The 17,003-nt window shown below is 54.8% G+C and overlaps 1 protein-coding gene across 2 annotated transcripts in view; it reads left to right on the top strand.

The window, feature by feature from the left end:
* The window catches only part of PLA2G4E (phospholipase A2 group IVE), a 62,631-nt gene extending 46,596 nt beyond the window's left edge, over positions 1–16,035 (top strand). For both annotated transcript variants that reach the window (XM_056134286.1, XM_056134287.1), the window contains exons 6-20: positions 1,130–1,172; positions 1,934–1,997; positions 3,139–3,284; positions 3,385–3,468; positions 3,838–3,875; positions 5,842–5,977; positions 7,968–8,104; positions 8,434–8,656; positions 9,872–9,986; positions 10,306–10,443; positions 11,826–11,933; positions 12,502–12,705; positions 13,426–13,592; positions 15,176–15,359; positions 15,758–16,035. In XM_056134286.1, coding sequence (XP_055990261.1) covers positions 1,130–1,172; positions 1,934–1,997; positions 3,139–3,284; positions 3,385–3,468; positions 3,838–3,875; positions 5,842–5,977; positions 7,968–8,104; positions 8,434–8,656; positions 9,872–9,986; positions 10,306–10,443; positions 11,826–11,933; positions 12,502–12,705; positions 13,426–13,592; positions 15,176–15,359; positions 15,758–15,978 — 2,008 coding nt within the window. In that variant the 3' untranslated portion in view covers positions 15,979–16,035. The remainder of the gene's footprint in view (positions 1–1,129; positions 1,173–1,933; positions 1,998–3,138; positions 3,285–3,384; positions 3,469–3,837; positions 3,876–5,841; positions 5,978–7,967; positions 8,105–8,433; positions 8,657–9,871; positions 9,987–10,305; positions 10,444–11,825; positions 11,934–12,501; positions 12,706–13,425; positions 13,593–15,175; positions 15,360–15,757) is intronic.
* Positions 16,036–17,003: the final 968 nt, after the last annotated feature.

The raw sequence follows: 17,003 nt of genomic DNA, 5'->3' as shown, positions 1-17,003 counted from the left end.
GAAAGACGGTGTATCGAGACAGAGCGCTACCTGACTGTTTCCACTGCTGGTGGAAACCTCTGGATCTTTTGGTCTATTTTTTTTTTTATGAGCAGTGCTTAGGAGGTACTCCCAACTCAACACTCAGGGGGGTTTTCCTGGCAGTGCTCTAGGTACCAATTTAGTACTGGAGATACAATGCAAGCAATGCCTGTGCTCCAGCCCACTGAGCTGTCTGTCCGGCCCCCCATCACCTTCTTATGCCCGCTGCTCTGTATAGCTGGATGTGGGTAGGCAGGAAAGACAATTCTAATTTAGAGGGAAACTTCTTCCTTCTAATTTGTGAATCTGCTTGTCTCTTTTTATCCTGGACTTTCTACTTAGCCATTTTCTTATTTCCCTTCTCCCTTCGTTGCTGTAGGTGCACTGCCCATGTCTCACACACGTGGCTAGGGTATTCATTAGCGGGCACACGTCTATCTCACAGCAGGGACATGCTTTAGCTGCGGTGCTCAACTCAGCAGACATGGCATTCTTGTGTGGCACCGGGGTAGGGGAAGTCCCAGAGAGCTGCAGGAACCACACTGGGTGCATGTAGGCAGTGCCAGGGATCAAATTTAGGATCTCAAGCTTCTTAGGCAGGTGCTTTTAGCCCTTAAGCCACTCCAGGGACCCTTGAACATTCTATTTTCAATGAATCCCATGTTTCTCCTTACAGCGTACAGAGGGAAGGTTTTTCAAGCCAACCGTTTTCATAATGACCAAAAAGTTTCTGCCCTCTTACCATTGACTCTATTCAGGCTCTTCCTCACCCTTGTAAGAAATCAGTCAAGAATGATTAAACTGACATAGGCTGGAGAGATAGTACAGGGGTATGCATTTGCCATGCACCGCATAAGATACCCTGAGCACCTCCAGGAGCAATCTCTGAGCTCAGAGTCAGGAGTAACCCTGAGCACCACCTGGAGGGACCCAAACAACCCCAACCCTCCAAAGAAAAGTATATATGTGTGTGTACATATATATGTATGTGTGTCCGTCAGTGGTAAAACACTCACTATGCAAGTGTAAGGCCCTGGGTTTGCTCCTGGCACCACAATCAATCAATAGACCAGTGTCACTGAGCAAAGTTCCTCATTTTGTTTTTCAGCCCTGATCCACCCGAGACCCTCATCACAAACGGCGTGCTGGTGGTAACTGTCTTTCTGGTCCCACGGTGGCTGCTGCTCTCTGGGGACCAGAACAGTGCGAGGAAGCCCCAGGCCCAGCACAAATGGGGGACCAGAGGAGTCACCAGAGGGTGGTAGATAGGGCTGGAGTGGCTGCGGGCTCTGGGATGTCAGTGTCCAGGTTCTGTGTCTCCTATCAACCCACAGGGACGCCCCTTCCTGTCAGACCTTACCTCACACAAACACATGTGTGTGTGTGTGCGCGCGCACACACACACACACACACACACACACAGAGACACTGCTTCCTGTGGGCACCCCACAGAGGATGCAACCTCCTCCCAGAACCAGTCTCCAATTTCCCCCAGATTCTCCCTGGGCACAGCACACCTGAGTAATCTAAGCCATGCTGATTCGTTTCAACCAGACACAGCCAAAGCCTCAGGAGACCAGGCGGTGGGTCCTGGTAAAACTCTGGCCATGGGAGTTGGAGCTCACGGCTTCACCGGTCTTTAGTGATGTTTCAGTTCTCAGGGTCAGCATAGAAGGCTCCCTCTGGTGCTCTCAGAGCAACCCCTCAGGGGCCCTGTGGTGTGACAGACAACGTGGCCCCTTGCGGCTGGTGACCGGCAGCCTGGGTCTATTCTGGACACTGATTCTCAAACAGCCTTGATGGGGTTCAGAGACTAGGGTCAGCACAGCCAGGGTTCGAGAAGCGGCCTTGAGCTTGTCCTCTACTGCATACCCCTGCTCCGGCAGCCAATCTTGCCCTCCTTCTGTTTCAGTCCCGGCAAGTCTCCCGCCTGGATATTTATGCTGAATGTAGGAGGAGAAAGAAGTACGGGAAAAGTGAGTCCTTTGACCTCTGCCTGGGGTCGCCAGGGGAGCGCATGCTATCGGAACCCCTCGGATCAGGGAACCAGAAGGTTGATGAGGCTCCTTGGGGTCCTCACAAGAGGCTACCTTTCCAGCCCCCTTCATGTCACTGCAACTCGAGCTGCTGAATGCTCTGGGCATGGCGCTGCCCACGTAGCCCACCCTGGTCAGTGAGTCACCCCTGCCAGTACAGGTGTTCCTAGTCCAGTGCCTAACTCAGCAATCAACCAAAGGACACTGACAACACTCAGGGCTCTTCCTCTGAGCCCCAGAGTCCAAGAATCCCATAGCTGGCCGAGACCCAGGCCCCTCCCATTCCACCGGGGAAAGGCCTCCAACTCCGCCCATGTGGGAAGCAGCAGAGCCTCCAGACCTGGAGCGGTGGGGGGAGGCCTCTTCCTCCAAACTGGCCCTGTGGTGGGGATCGCTTTCAACCGGTAGGAGGGAGGTTGGGGTGGGTTGGGGGAGACTAGACAGAGGACCCAGACTCTCCCAGGGTTTCCCCAGGACCTCATTTGTCAGTATTTCCCCTTGCCCAGTTAAGATGCAGATTCCCTTATCGGTGTAGGGGTTCTGACAGTGGTGATGAGTTTGGAGTTGAAACATTGAATGCCCGAAACTCTGTTCAACTGCTTTGTAAATCGCAGTGCCTAAATAAAGTAAATATGAAAATAAAATTTTAAAAATAGATTTTAACCTATGTCGGGAGAGAGAAATGACTGAAATGAATATCTTTACTAAAATACTAATAAATTTGTCAAACTCCAAAAAAAATAGATTTTAAAAGAAGGGGAGGGAAGGAAAGGGGAGGGAGATAGTATACTCAGAGGGATAATATAGCAGCAAGTGTGGATTTGCCTTGCATGTGGCAGACTCAGGTATGATCCCTGGCACTTCATAAGGTCTGCCAAGAGTGACCCATGAGCGCAGAGCAAGGAGTTAGCCCTGAGAACCAAAAATAAATAAATAAGCAAGGAAAGAACACAGTCCCTGCGGGGAGATTCTGGGACACTTCACCCGGCCTGGGCCTAATCCAGGGGTCTCCGGCTTTTCACTAGGCCAAGCAGGGTGATGAAGGGAGTCTCCCGGGGTCCAACCCTCTTGTCCCTTCCAGAGAAGGACCTCCTGGTGACCGTGAAGGAGTCCTTCGAGCACACCCAGCGCCTCTCGCACTGCGCCAACCCCGCCTGCTTCCACTACCCCCAGTACTTCCGGCCCCGCATGCACGTGGAGCGGCCCAGGAGCTCCTGGAGCTGTGGGGTACAGGGCTGCGAGGGCAGGGTGGCGGTGGGGCTGGGCAGGTGGGGCTGCCAGAGGAGCCCCTCGCCAACCCCCTTACAGACGCCGCCTCTCTTTCCAGCTCTGCTGTGGCGTGGGCTGGAAGGATCCCGTCTGCCAGCCCCTTGGCGGTCTCCGAGACAGGGAGGCCAGGACCCTGCCTGTGGTGAGAGCATGGGTCAGGGTAGGGCGCCTCCAGAGCAGCTTCACTGGGGGTCCTGAGGCAGGGAGGAGGGGACAGCTCGGGGAGGGGAACGGCCAGGGGGATGGCAGCTCATGAGGTGTCTTCAGCAGAATAGAAGAGCCATGGGATGGGAGAGAGCTGAGCACAGTGGAGCCCTTTAAGAGAGAGTGCGGGAGCAGAGGGACGCTGGGGAGGTGGTCCAGGAGAGAGCATGCTGGGGTGTGCAGTGCGCGCGTGTGCGTGTTGGCAGGCGGATAAGAAGGAACAGTGACGTGGGCCTTCATTTTCTGCCCCAGGCCCTTTAGCTTCGAACAGCTACCCCAATCACACTTTTCTTCTTTTGCTTCCCAGAGCGACAACTGTGAATTGCACATGAAGTCTGCGACCTGGTAACGTGATCTGTCTCCGCCCACCCCACTGACTTAGCCATCCTGGGGTGTGCCTGGTTTTGATGGGCATTTGCCTGAGGGCTCATGTCAGGGAACTTCTTTTCACGGGCTTGTTGACTAGTTGTACATCATCATTGGGCAAACAAATTCTTTGCCCATTTTTTTTTTGTCTTTGTGGGTCACACCTGGCAATGCTCAGGGGTTATTCCTGGCTTTGCACTCAGGAGTTACTCATGGTGGTGCTCAGGGGACATATGGGATGCTGGGGTTCAAACTCAGGTCGGCCACTTGCAAGGCAAGCACCCTACCCGCTGTGCTATCGCTCCAGCCCACTTTGCCCATTCTTAAAGTGAGTTATGTCCCTTTCATCAGTTCTAAGAGTTCTATGTTCTTGATACAAACCCTTTATCCAAAACACAATTTGCAAACACTCCCACCTATTCCAGGGGTGTTCTTTTCACATTCTGGCTGGTGTCCTTGGAAGCAAAGAAGTGCTATGTGTTGGTGAATCCCAGTGGATTTACAGAGTTTCCTTTTATCTCCTGGGCTTTTGCAAGTATCGTTAAGAACCCCTGATCTAATCCAGGATATGAGGACTTGGAGCCACAGTTTCTTCCAGGAGTTTCAGAATTCTAGTGCTCACATTCAGGTCTATGATGGATTTTGAGTTCGTTTACTTTTTGTAGACAGTGTGAAATAGAAGCTTGACTTCCTTCTTTGGCAAGTGGAACTTCTGGAGACCCAGCACCGTTTATTGAAAGTCTCTTCTCTCCCCCTTTGAATAATGTTGGCACCCTGATAGAAAGTCAAGTTGCTAGAGTTTCCACTGAGGGTTGGATTAGCTCTGTGTCCCTGAACACAAGTTTGTATCTGTGTAAATTGGAGTGAATCGAGAGCACTACCCCTGGTTGGGTTGCTTCCAGGCTCCATGAATGAACTCACGTGAGGTGCTTGGGAGTCTGCCCCACCATGGAGCTCAGTAACTGTCAGCTCCTGCTGCTGTGTTGGCTGCCATGTCCTGAGGCCCTGGAAAGAGTTCTCCCCGTTGCTCTGTACCTTTGCCCTGTGTTAGAGCATGGGAAACTTGCTGGGAGCCTTCCAGGGCTTTCCCTTCAAGGGGATGTGAATCACAGCAGTAAGACTCAGGGCCCACTGCCCAGTTACATTGGTAGAGGGACTGGATCTGGGGAGAGATGCACAGGATGGAGGCGCAGACAGTGGGGGTGGTGAGGTAGAGGGGGCATCTCGTGAAGGCGAGAGGTCCTGCAGAGGTTCAGAACCGGAATGACTCCTGGGCTCTTCTCAGGGTCCTTACCAGAAGTGGCGGCAGGTGGGACAAGGCAGGCAGAGTTTGGGCAGCCTGGACTGGTTCAGGGCAGGGATGGAATGAAAGGAGGGCAAGCTCCAGGCATGCTGTGGCAGCTCCTGCCCCGCCTGCGCTACAGAGCTGTGAGATCAGGGCGGGGACAGATTTGAGTGGCCACAGACTCACGGGACGATTATGAGCCTGGAGCAGGAGGCGCTTCCCCAAGCAGGAGTTCCAGCCAGCCAGACGGGAACATGGCCTGGTTGGGCCAGCTCCCAGAGCGCTGATGCAGAGTTTTGTCTAGAGGGATGGGTCCTGCGGATCTCGGGGCTCCTTTTCACCCAAGAATGGCCTCGAATTAGAAAAAGGGGCTGGGGAAAAGCCATCCTGAACTTTTCTGAGGAGACAAAGGATTCCCTGCCCCCCTGATTGCTCCCACCTGCTTTCGGGGTACCAGAGAGGGCGTCAGGGCCTGTCCACTCTCTGTCTTACCTCACGCAGATGCCAGTGGAGGGAGGGGAGCAAGATGGCCCCATTGTACAGATGAGAAGTCTAAGTCTAAGAAGTCTAAGTCTCAAAGAGCTTCCCCTCACCCCAGCACTGTTTCCTGCATGAAGCTTGAAGGCACAGACCCCCTCAGCCCCAGTCCTCTCTCCACAGCTTCCCACCACTGGATGTGCGGCTGGGCTTCAGCGTGTGCCAAGCTGAGCAGGAGTTTCTGCAGAAGCGAGAGGCGGTGGCGGCCCAGGCCCTGAAGCAGGTGCTGCAGCTGGAGGAGGACCTGCAGGCTGACGAGGTGGGTCCATCCTCCCACCACCACAGCCCTTCCAGTCTGTCTCCCAGCCGTGTGTGTGTGTGTGTACATGTGTGAAAGTGTGTGTGCATATGTGTGTGCATGTGTTTGTGCATTAGTTGTGCATGTGTGTGCATGCATGTGTATGCGTATGTGTTTCTGTGTGTGCATGAGTGTATCTGTGTGCATGTGCAAGTGGGTACGTGCATATGTGCATATGTGTGTGAATGGGCATATGTGCATGTGCACATGCATGTATGTGTGTGCATGTGTATATGTGTGTGTACACATGTGTGTGCATGCATGTGTGTACGTGTGTACTGTTTGTGTCTGTGTCCATGTGTGTGCATGTATGTATATGTGCAGGTGTGTGTGCATGCATGAGTCATGTGTGCATGTGTGTACATGTGTGTGCGTTTATTTGCACCTGTGTGTATGTGTGCATGTACATATGCATGTGTGTGTGTGTGCATGCGTGCATGCGTGCATGGGTGTGTGAATGTGTGTGTGCACAAGCGCACATGGGAGGGGGTGGGCAGGGGAGAGACAGAGATCACAGAGCCCCAGCTGTGCTCCCAGTGCACTGCCAGCCTGAGCTGGCTCCCGGGGCACTCCCTGTCCCCCTTAGACCCCCCATCCCTGAGGGCTGAGGCTCCTCATTTTTCAATCCTCTCTCCTCCAAAATATGCATGTTCCCCAATAAAGATTACCCACGGGGGCAGACCTTGCATGTGTGGAGTCCTGAGTTTAATCTCAGATACCAGACCCCACCCCTGCCACTCAACACTGCAGGGTGAAGAAAATGCAGACGAGCAGTAGGAGCTGAGGGGTCAGCCTCTCCCCTCCAACACAGTGCCTTGCGAGGGCAGAGGTGTCAACCAGGGCAGGTGTGGCTCTGTTTCTTTCACAGCTCTAAAGCATATAAACATTTACACTCTTGTAAACACGTTACCTCAATAAAAAATAAATTAGGGACTGGAGCCATAATACAGCGGGCACACGCCTTACACATAGCTGATCTGGGTTTCATCCTCAGAACCCCATATTGTTCCTGTTACCCCACCAGGAGTGAATGATCCCTGAGCACAAAGTCAGAAGTATGCCCTGAGCACTGTGAAACAAAAAATTAAAATATTTTTAAAAATTATTTTAAAATAGTACTGTGGGTAGGGTGCTTGCTTTGCACATGGCCAATCTGGGTTTGGTCTCCAGCACCCCATATGGCACCCCAAGCCCCAGCAGAAGTGTTTTCTGAATGCAGAGCCAGAAGTAAGCCCTGAGCACTGCTGGGTGTGGCCCCCAAACCAAAATAAATAGATAAAATTAAGTAAAAAAGCAGAGAGATAGCTTGAAGGGTTTAAGTGCATGCTTTGCATGTGGGAGCCCTAAGTTCTATCTGCAGCACCTCATGGTCCCCCAAGCATGGCTTGGAGCAGCTCCTGCACATCACTGGTCATTGCACAGAACATTGCACAGAAACAAAACGATTTCTCGTTTTGTTTTTGCACCGCACCTGGCAGTGCTCAGGCATCGCTCCTGGCTCTGTGCTCAGGAATTACTCTTGACAGTGCTCAGGGAACTATATGGGGTGCTGGGGATTGAACTCAGGTCAGCTATGTGCAAGATAGTACTGCCTACCTGCTGTACTATCGCTCTGGTCCACAGAAGAATTTTTTTAAGTTGCCTCTTGCCCTTCCACAGCTGGGAGAACTTGTGTCTCTTCCCTGTGCTGGGCTGGGCTGCCGCCCGACTCACAGCAGTGGCAGACACCACCTTCCACCAGGGTTCAGAGAGTCCCACTTCCTCCCTGTTTCCCGAGACTCATTTATCCATGCTCACTTTCCAATCTCCCTGAGCTCAGAGGAGGTTCAGCGCCCCCTGGCTGGCACCGGGCGCACCCCCTCACTGCTCTCCACCCCAGGCCTCTCCCGGCCTCTGTCTGTCTGTCCCTCTGGGCAACTCCCAGCATTGCCCATCCACTGCCCCCCTGCAGGTCCCGCGCATTGCCATCATGGCCACGGGGGGTGGCACCCGCTCCATGAGCGCCATGTATGGCCACCTGCTCGGGCTGCAGAAGCTCAACATGATCGACTGCGCCTGCTACATCACCGGCCTGTCGGGGGCCACATGGTAAGGAGTCGGGGCTGCAGGGGATCTGTGGTGAAGTTCCCTTCTCCTCCAAGTCTGAACCCCTGAGCGTAGGGAGTGGGGGTCCCTCAGGCATGACACTCACTGTCCCTAACAGTTTTTGCTCTTTAGCCAACCCCCGGAGGCTGCAGGGAGGGGCTCAGCATGGCGCCCACCTGCCCTGGCAGAGTATCCTTCCCTCTAGGCTCCTTCCCTCTAGACTCCTTTGCTGGCGGACGAGGCATCCTGTAACCTCCCTGTTTCCTGCCAGGGTCTGGGGGTGCAGGGACTGGGGCTGGCTCAGCCACGTCCATGCTGCTGTCTCTCTCCAGGACTATGGCCACCCTGTATCGTGACCCCGACTGGTCCTCCAAAAACCTGGAGCGGGCGGTGATGGAGGCGCGGAGGCACGTGGTCAAGGACAAGCTGCCAGCCCTGTTTCCGGAGCAGCTCGCTGTGTTCCAGGAAGAGCTTCGGCAGCGCAGCCAGGAGGGCTACAAGGTCACCCTCACGGATTTCTGGGGCCTGCTCATCGAGGCCTGTCTGGGGGACGAGGTAGGGCCACCTGCTCCCATTTTCCCCACAGCAGGGGCCGGGGTGGAACACGGTGTGTCACTGGAGTGCTTGATGCGGCGGACGGGGGACTGTCTCTCAACATCGTGTTCTGATGTGACTGAGATCTTAAGGGGGGCCTGAGATTGAGCCCAGAAGAGAGGCAGCCTTGGGTCTGGGGAAAGGAGGATGCAGGGAAGGGCTGGAGAGCTCTCAGGAAGCAGAGACCAGACAGGCTGGGAGGAAGCACCCTCACACATGGTTTAGAAGGTTCTAGAAGGTTCTAACGAGTCCTCCAAGCCAAACTAGCTGTTAGAGGAGAAGGTAACCCCACACCCCAGTCGGCCTGCCTCAGTGTCCCCACCACGCAGCTGCAGAACAGACGCACTTCAGATTGCTGAGCATCAGTAATCACAATCTTTGTTACCAGTGTCTGACTGGGCTCCTTCTCACAGTCACCACACAGAGGGGACCCCCAAGATGACCCCGACAGCCAAACGCCAGAGCCATTTCAGTCCATGTTACTTCAGTGAGGCCTTCTGTGACTGTTCTCAGTGTTCAATGTTATTGGGTTTTTGGTGGTGGTGGTTTTTATCACAAATAAAGTTGACAGGGGGACTGGAGAGATAGTACAGCAGGTAAGGCACTTGCCTTGCACACAGCTAACTGGGGTTCAATCCCCAGCATCCCAGATGGTCTCCCGAGCACCACCAGGAGTGATTTCTGAGTGCAGACTCAGGAGTAACCTCTAGACATCACCAGATATGGACCCAAACCAATAATAATAATGATAATAATAATAATAATAGTAATAATAACAATAATAATAAATTTGCCGGGAAACCCAGACTGCAAAATCCTCGCAAGCAGTGGTGTCACTGGATATGAAGGAGGGCAGAGGAGGCTGGAGTGGCCGCCTACTCCCTTCTCATCCTCTGGACCTTGAGACAGGAGGAGACCGAAGGACTGAGTCTCAGCCCTAAATTAAAGGTCCTGCTCCATTGGTCCTGTTTTGCCTGGGTGTGCAGCCTAAGGCTGAGGGGACATTGGATAATCCAGTAAGGGGGCATTGTAAGAACTGCTGTGCTGTGGTTTACTGGGACCCCACCACAGCCTGGCAGGAGAGGGGCTGCCAGGGATGGAAACTGCCCCCTCCTTCCGGGCTGCCCCGGGCTGCCTGTCTGCTCCTTGCCCCCCTGAACATTCCTTCCCCCACAGAAAAATGACTGCAAACTGTCAGAGCAGCGTGAGGCTCTGAGCCGCGGCCAGAACCCCCTACCCATCTACCTCACCATCAACGTCAAGGACGATGTCAGCAACCAGGACTTCAGAGGTGACGTTGGGGAGCCGGGAAGGGGCATTCTCCAGGGGCAAAGGTACCCAGCCCCCAACCTCCACACATTTGCCAACCTACCACCACCATCAGAAGGCTGAACGGACAGGTGGAGAAATGGGCTTTGCCCCCCATTTCCAGAATCCTGCTGTTAGGTGGGGCCGGTGAGCCTCCGGAAGGGGTGGGATGAGGTGGAGTCCTGCAGGGTTTGGCTGGCGCTGGAAAGGTCCTGACAAGAGAAGCCGGTCGCGGGCGCCACCCTGTGTCGTGCGGGGGGAACTGCGGCCGCACGCTCCCAGCCTCCGGCTCTTGCCTGCAGAATGGTGCGAGTTCTCCCCCTATGAGGTGGGGCTGCAGAAGTATGGGGCCTACATCCCCAGCGAGCTCTTCGGCTCCGAGTTCTTCATGGGGCGGCTGATGAAGAGGATCCCGGAGTCCAGGATGTGCTACATGCTAGGTGAGTCCTGGGGCTCCTGACCCAGAATGGGGGTCTGACGGGGAGGCTCTCTGTCCTGAGCCACTCCTTGGGCTGGGGCCCTTCTGACATCTGCCCCTTCCCTCATCCTAGGTACGGTTTGTGTCCACACGTGGGGGGACTAGCATGGGGCACCAGGTCCCTGAAGAGCAGAGGGACCCTCCAATTCCCTGCTCTCCAGGGGCCTCCAGGGTCTGCTGAGAACCAGGATGGGAAGAGAAGGCTGAGATGGAACCTACTGCAACTCCCCTCCCCTGCTGCCTAACCCTCTGAGATCCTAGAGCAGACAGGGAGGGCCACAGGGTGAAGGCAGAAGGCGTGGGGGGACCCCAGTCCAGCTCCGAGCCCTTCATCTCTGTTCCTCCACGAGCCAATTCCTGTGGGCCCCTGCTCTGGGGTCCATCCCCTGCTCTGGGGTCTATCCCCCCGGCTCTCCTCTTTGGAGGCCTAGCTGCACCCCCAGGGCACCCTAAAACCAGACCCATCTTTTGAGCTTCTTTCAGGGTGGTGGCCTTTTGAGTTAGTGGTCTGCGGCCCTCTGTCCTCCCTACATTCGTATAGACGTCTCAGATGCCCCCCTCCCCCAACTCAACTGTCTCCCCCAGGAGCCCTGGCCCACCCAGGCTTGTTCTTGCTCCCATCATGGGTGCAGAAGGGCCTGTGGTTCCAAGTTCTGCAGTTAAATCACAGACTTGAACTCCAGTTGCTCAATTACTAGCTGTGTCCAACTGGCCAGATTATCAAACCTCTCTGGGTCTCAGTTTCCTCATGTGCAGCTGGCGCCCAAGAGTAAAACCTATCTTAGAAGGAAGGTAGTTTGGGGGGGCTGGAGAGATAGCACAGCTGGCAGGGCATTTGCCTTGCATGCATCCACTCAGGTTCCATCCCTGGCACTCCATATGTCCCCTGAGCCCCATCAGGAGTAATTTCTCAGTGCAGAGCCAGGAATAAGCCCTGAGCACTGCCAGGTGTGGCTCAAAAACTGAAAAGAAAAAAAAAAGAAGATAGGTAGTTGAGTGGGTGTGAGGATTTTATAGGAGTGTTAGTTGTAACATAGCATTTCTATGTTATGGCAGCAAGCGAGAGCATCACGTTACCTAGTTACACCTGAGTGCCATGCTGTGTCCTGAGCAGGTGACCTATGTGAAGGGCAGCATCGGGGCTTGAGTCTGTCCTGAGAACATTAGAACCAGGGAAGATCTGCCTCATAGACCTGTAAACCTTCCCAGTTCTGAGGGATGGAGGAGGGCTGAGAGTGGGGATGACCTGTTCCCTTGCTGAACTGCACTGGATCGGAGTCAGGGGACCCCATCTCGTGTGTCCCCGGCCCTGGACAGCCACTCATGGCAGCCCCTGCACCCTAGGCCTATGGAGCAGCATCTTCTCCCTAAACCTGCTGGATGCCTGGAACCTGAGCCACACCTCGGAGGAGTTCTTCCACCGGTGGACACGGGAGCGAGTACACGACATCGGTGGGTGACCCCCAGGGAATAGTGGACTGGGTGTAGCCAGACTGAGATCCCATGTACCTTCCATGAGCTTCAGCATCTCCCTGGAACCCACAGAGATCCAGAGACCTCCGAGGTTTAAGGGGTGTCTTGTTGGGGCAGGGGGCTGGCGGGACGCTGGGCCATCTGTGCTGGGCTGGGGAGGTGGTCCAGGGGCAGTGAGGAGAGATGCCTGAGCACATGACAGCTGCTCTGTCAGCACTCCCGGCTTGAGTCTGCCCTGTCAGTATTAAAACCAGGGAAGCTCTGCCTGATACACCTGCAAACCGTCTCAGTTCTGAGGGTGGAGGAGGGCTCTCGCACCCTTCTCACACTGAACCCCTGCTCTCCCGCTCACCTGGGCCCCCCGACATCCCCTCCCCCTCCTCACACCCAGCCCCTGCTCTCCAACTCACCCATCCCACCCCCAACCCCCCTCCACCCTCCTTGCACCCAGCTCACCTGGATCCATGGTCTGTGTGGGGCTCCTTGGGGGCAACCGGCCCCCTACTTCATGTCTTGTGAGTGACGGGTCCTTCCTCTTGCCCCACAGAGGATGAGCCGCTCCTGCCTGAAATCCCCAAATGTGATGCCGCCGTCCTGGACACCACAGTGGTGCTCCCGGCCACGTGGCTGTCCAACACTTTCCGCAGCATACTCACCCGGCGGCCCTTCGTGTCTGAGTTCCACAACTTCCTGCTGGGGCTGCAGCTGCACAGCGACTACCTCCAGAACGGCCAATTCTCCATGTGGAAAGGTGCCTCCCCCACAGCGGCCTTCTCCAGGGGGGACGGGCACCCCCACGCCTCTGCTGGGAGGAAGGTGGTCATGGCAGCCAAGAGCCCCCCTGTGCTCATGCTGTGGAACGGGGGCTGCCCCAACCCACGGGGCCATCCAAGCACGTCAGGGAGAGGGCTTACACCGGTGCAGTTAACACATTGATGCTGGGCGCTGCAATTTGCACCAATTAAACCACATCCGAGTGATCCACAGCAGCAGTGAACAGAGCACAGTGCTTGCCTGGCAGAATCAGCTCCGTTCTCAGAGGGTGGTCCCAGCGAGTAGAGTGTGACCTCACATCTTCAGGGCCTCCCCCCCGACCCCCCAACCTGCTGAGACACTAGGCTGACTTGCCCTTTTATCACCACAGCCTGTAAATGGTCTGACAATCCCTGTCTGTGTTGCCTGGGGCAGAGCAGGGCAAGAGGCACCAGGCCTGGCCAGCCTCTGCCCCATCAACCCACCCATACCTGGGGAGTGGGACCTCGTGGGTTTTCTATGCATGTAAAAGCCAAGATGATGCTGTCCTCCTCTGACCCAGCCAGAGGGACCTGGGCGTTCAGAGGGCATCCTGGCCCAGGACAGGACCGCAGGCCCAGCGGAGGGGCAGGGGCCCCAGCCTGGACAAGTGCCTCTGGCTGTGGCAGTAAGGAGGTGGTCGCCCAGGCGTGAGGGTGACAGAAAGCCTCTGTTGCAGACACGGTGCTGGATGGGTTCCCAAACCAGCTGACTGCGTCTGCAAACCACCTGTGCCTGTTGGACACAGCATTCTTTGTCAACTCCAGCTACCCGCCCCTCCTCAGACCTGAGAGAAAGATCGACCTCATCATCCACCTCAACTACTGCGCAGGCTCCCAGACAAAGGCAAGTGTGGCCGGCAGAGGCTGCCCTTGAGTCAGGGCTGGGCCAGTATCTGGAAACTGCCAGTCTGAGAAATGGGGCTAAGGGCACCCTGAGGCCACCTCATGGCCTCCCTGGCCTCCCTCCTTCCCTCTTTCCCTCTCTCCCTCCTTCTCTCTCTCTCTCTCTCTCTCTCTCTCTCTCTCTCTCTCTCTCTCTCTCTCTCTCTCTCTCTCTCCCCCCTCCTCCACTCAGCAACGTGGGATCATGCAAACTTCTGCCACCAAATCCAATGCCATTCCTGCATCTGAACATTTCCTGTATTTGGCAATTGTACAGCGGCCAAAAATTTTTTAAAAAGGAGAGTTTTATATATATATAAAAAAATAACAACCTTAATAGTGGGACAGGAGTGATAGTACAGCAGGTAAGGCACTTGCCTTGGAGGCAACCAACCCGGGTTCAATCCCCAGCATCCTATATGATCCATCAAGCACCATCAGGAGTGATTCCTGAGTATAGGAGTAATCCCAGAGCATTCTGGGTATTTTCCCCACACACACACACAATAAAAAAAGAAAGAAAGAAAGAAAGAAAGAAAGAAAGAAAGAAAGAAAGAAAGAGTTATTAGAGCCCAGTCAGGGGCCAGAGAGCTAGTTCTGCCGGTAAGGCACTTGTCTTACAAGTGGCTAGCCTTCCTTTGATCCCCGACTCCCCATATGAGTTCACAGGACAGTCCCCTGACCTGTGACACCTTCCAACAGTACAAGGCCCCAGGTAAGCCCCCTGTGATGAACATCACTTGGGAGTGACCCCGAGGCTGAGAGCTCCTTAGATGCATAGATGCTCATTCCGAGATGCACAGAACACACATGAGCCATGTCTAACCAGGCGTGGCCTAAACTCCCTTCCTTAAAATAGGGTCCCATCAATTCTAAAGACTTCCCTGCTTTAAGAGCATGTGTTAGCCAGTTTCCAGATAATCATGATGCAGCCTGCCCTCAGGGAACAGGAGCCTCCGGTAATTACACTGAAGAGCCTGGACAGATTGTTACTGATTTGCTGATTGCTATTGAAAAGTTCCAGCCTGTTTATGGGAAAGATATGAATTTGGGGTCCTCTTTAATACAGTCCTCTTCTGCAGTCAGGGAAGGGGATGTGGGGGCAGATGATCAGGTTGACACAACGCTGTTATTCCCAACTGAATCATAGCGAGTTGAGGAAACTGAGGCACAGAGAAAGTGAGTGGCTTGCTAAAGATCTTACAGCTCCTGAGCATGAAACAGACAACCACCAGAAGTGAATCTTAGCCTGGCTTCCTGCTCTTTCTACCACATGGTGCTAATAAACTCCCCACCCCAGTGGCGTGTGTGGGTTTTAAAGTCCATGCCTCCGGTGGCTGTGGCACCCTGGGGTGCCACCCCCATCTACAAGGTTCTGCCTCTGAGCCAGACACCCCAGGAAGCTTCTTCCCCCATTTTACTTGGGGGGAGAAGCTTGCCATTGAACACAGCTGTCTGTGATGAGGTCGGCGCTGAGCCCATGTCTGCCTCCCTCCTGCACCCCCTCCCCCACACCAACTCACCGGGCACCCTGTGCTATTGCAGCCCATGAGGCAAACGTGTGAGTACTGCTCCATGCAAAACATCCCATTCCCCAAGTACGAGCTGCAGGGCGAGGAGGACCACCTGAAGGAGTGCTACCTGATGCAGGACCCCCAGGAGCCCGGCGCCCCCATCGTCATCTTCTTCCCACTCATCAATGACACCTTCCAACAGTACAAGGCCCCAGGTAAGCCCCCTGTGATGAACATCACTTGGGAGTGACCCCGAGGCTGAGAGCTCCTTAGATGCATAGATGCTCATTCCGAGATACACAGAACACACATGAGCCATGTCTAACAGCTCTCCCAGCAAGCCCAGCCCCACCAGCCTTGGGCAGCAGAGAAAAGCCCAGCCAAGAGCTAGCAACGTAGGCCTCTGCCCTGCTGCCTGTCCAGCAGTGGTTGACAATCTGGCGCCTGGTCTGGGTGCCAGGATGACCCTGCGGCGCCTGGGGAGGGAGCCGTGCATGGTTTCTGTGAGGTGTGGCCCTCTGTGGGCGGGCTGGCCACAGGAAAGGAGGTGGAACTAGGGAGGTGACAACCCCGGGAGTGAATCTGGCCCTAAGGTGCGTCCTGTGGCCCCCAGGTGTGGAGCGGAGCCCCGAGGAGCTGGAGCAGGGCCAGGTGGACATCTACGGCCCCGAGACACCCTATGCCACCAAGGAGCTGACATACACAGAGGCCAACTTCGACAAGCTGGTGAAGCTCTGCGAGTACAACATCCTGAACAACAAGGACAAGCTCCTTCAGGCCCTGCGCCTGGCCGTGGAGAAGAAGAAGCGGATGAAGAGCCAGTGCCCGCCTTAAGCATTCCCGGGGCCGCACGGATCCTGTGTCTGTTGGTGGAGCATGAGCCCAAAGGGCTGGCAGCAGGCACAGCCAGCTCTGCCCTCAGCTGGGGGGAGCAGGAGGGCTGGCCCAGGCTTCTACCCCCAGGTTTTCTATTTTTCTAAGGAGAGAGAGAGAGAGAGAGAGAGAGAGAGAGAGAGAGAGAGAGAGAGGAGTGCGTGGGGAATTATACCCGCTGAAAGTGTCAGAGCAGGCCTGAGAAGAGCACAAGTCACTAGGCCTGAGATGTGGGTGATAGTGAGGCCTGACCAGAGGCTGCCCCCAACCCCGGCCCCATAGGATGCTCCGGGTCTGTGTGGTCAGAGCCCTCCCCTGATCCAGGAGGACACAGAAAAGCCAAGAACTATTCTAGGTCTCTAGGAAGAACACATTTTTTTAAAAAAAAATTTTTTAAGGCAATTAGGTTCTTGTGATTTTTATTATTCTGGAAATTATATTTTGTGACTTTTGTTGCTGTGACTCAGAGTTCATGAGAAGCTCAAGGAGAGGGGCTGGAGTGATAGCACAGCAGATAGGGCATTTGCCTTGCACACGACCGACCCAGGTTCAATTCCCAGCATTCCATATGGTCCCCCAAGCACTACCAGGAGTAATATTCCTGAATGCATGAGCCAGGAGTAACTCCTGTGCATCGCCAGGTGTGACCCAAAAAGGAAAAAAAAAAAAGGAGAAGCTCAAGAAGAGCTGGTTGGAGCAAGATGGGCGTCTATCTGTCCAACAGCAAAGCCGCAAGGGCCAGAGTTAGCAGTGGCTCTGCGCTACTTGGAGTGCTGAGACTCGACAGCTGCAGGATGCAGCCAAGAAGCTCCCTGCAGCAAACACGGACACGGGATGCAGCTCAGCGAGGACAGGCAGGCACATGGAGGCAGTAACCCCCCAGGCCCCACAAACTGCCTCATCCCCCCATCCCTCTTTGGGCCCCCCTGGGTCAAAGTAGGATTCAAAGTAGGATTCAAAGTAGGATTCCTCTTATTTATTATGAT

Source organism: Sorex fumeus, unplaced genomic scaffold, assembly GCF_029834395.1.
Source record: "Sorex fumeus unplaced genomic scaffold, SorFum_2.1 ptg000098l, whole genome shotgun sequence".
In the NCBI taxonomy this organism is placed as follows: Eukaryota; Metazoa; Chordata; class Mammalia; order Eulipotyphla; family Soricidae; genus Sorex; species Sorex fumeus.
The sequence above is the reverse complement of the archived record's forward strand: the minus strand, read 5'-3'. Positions and strand labels throughout refer to the sequence as shown.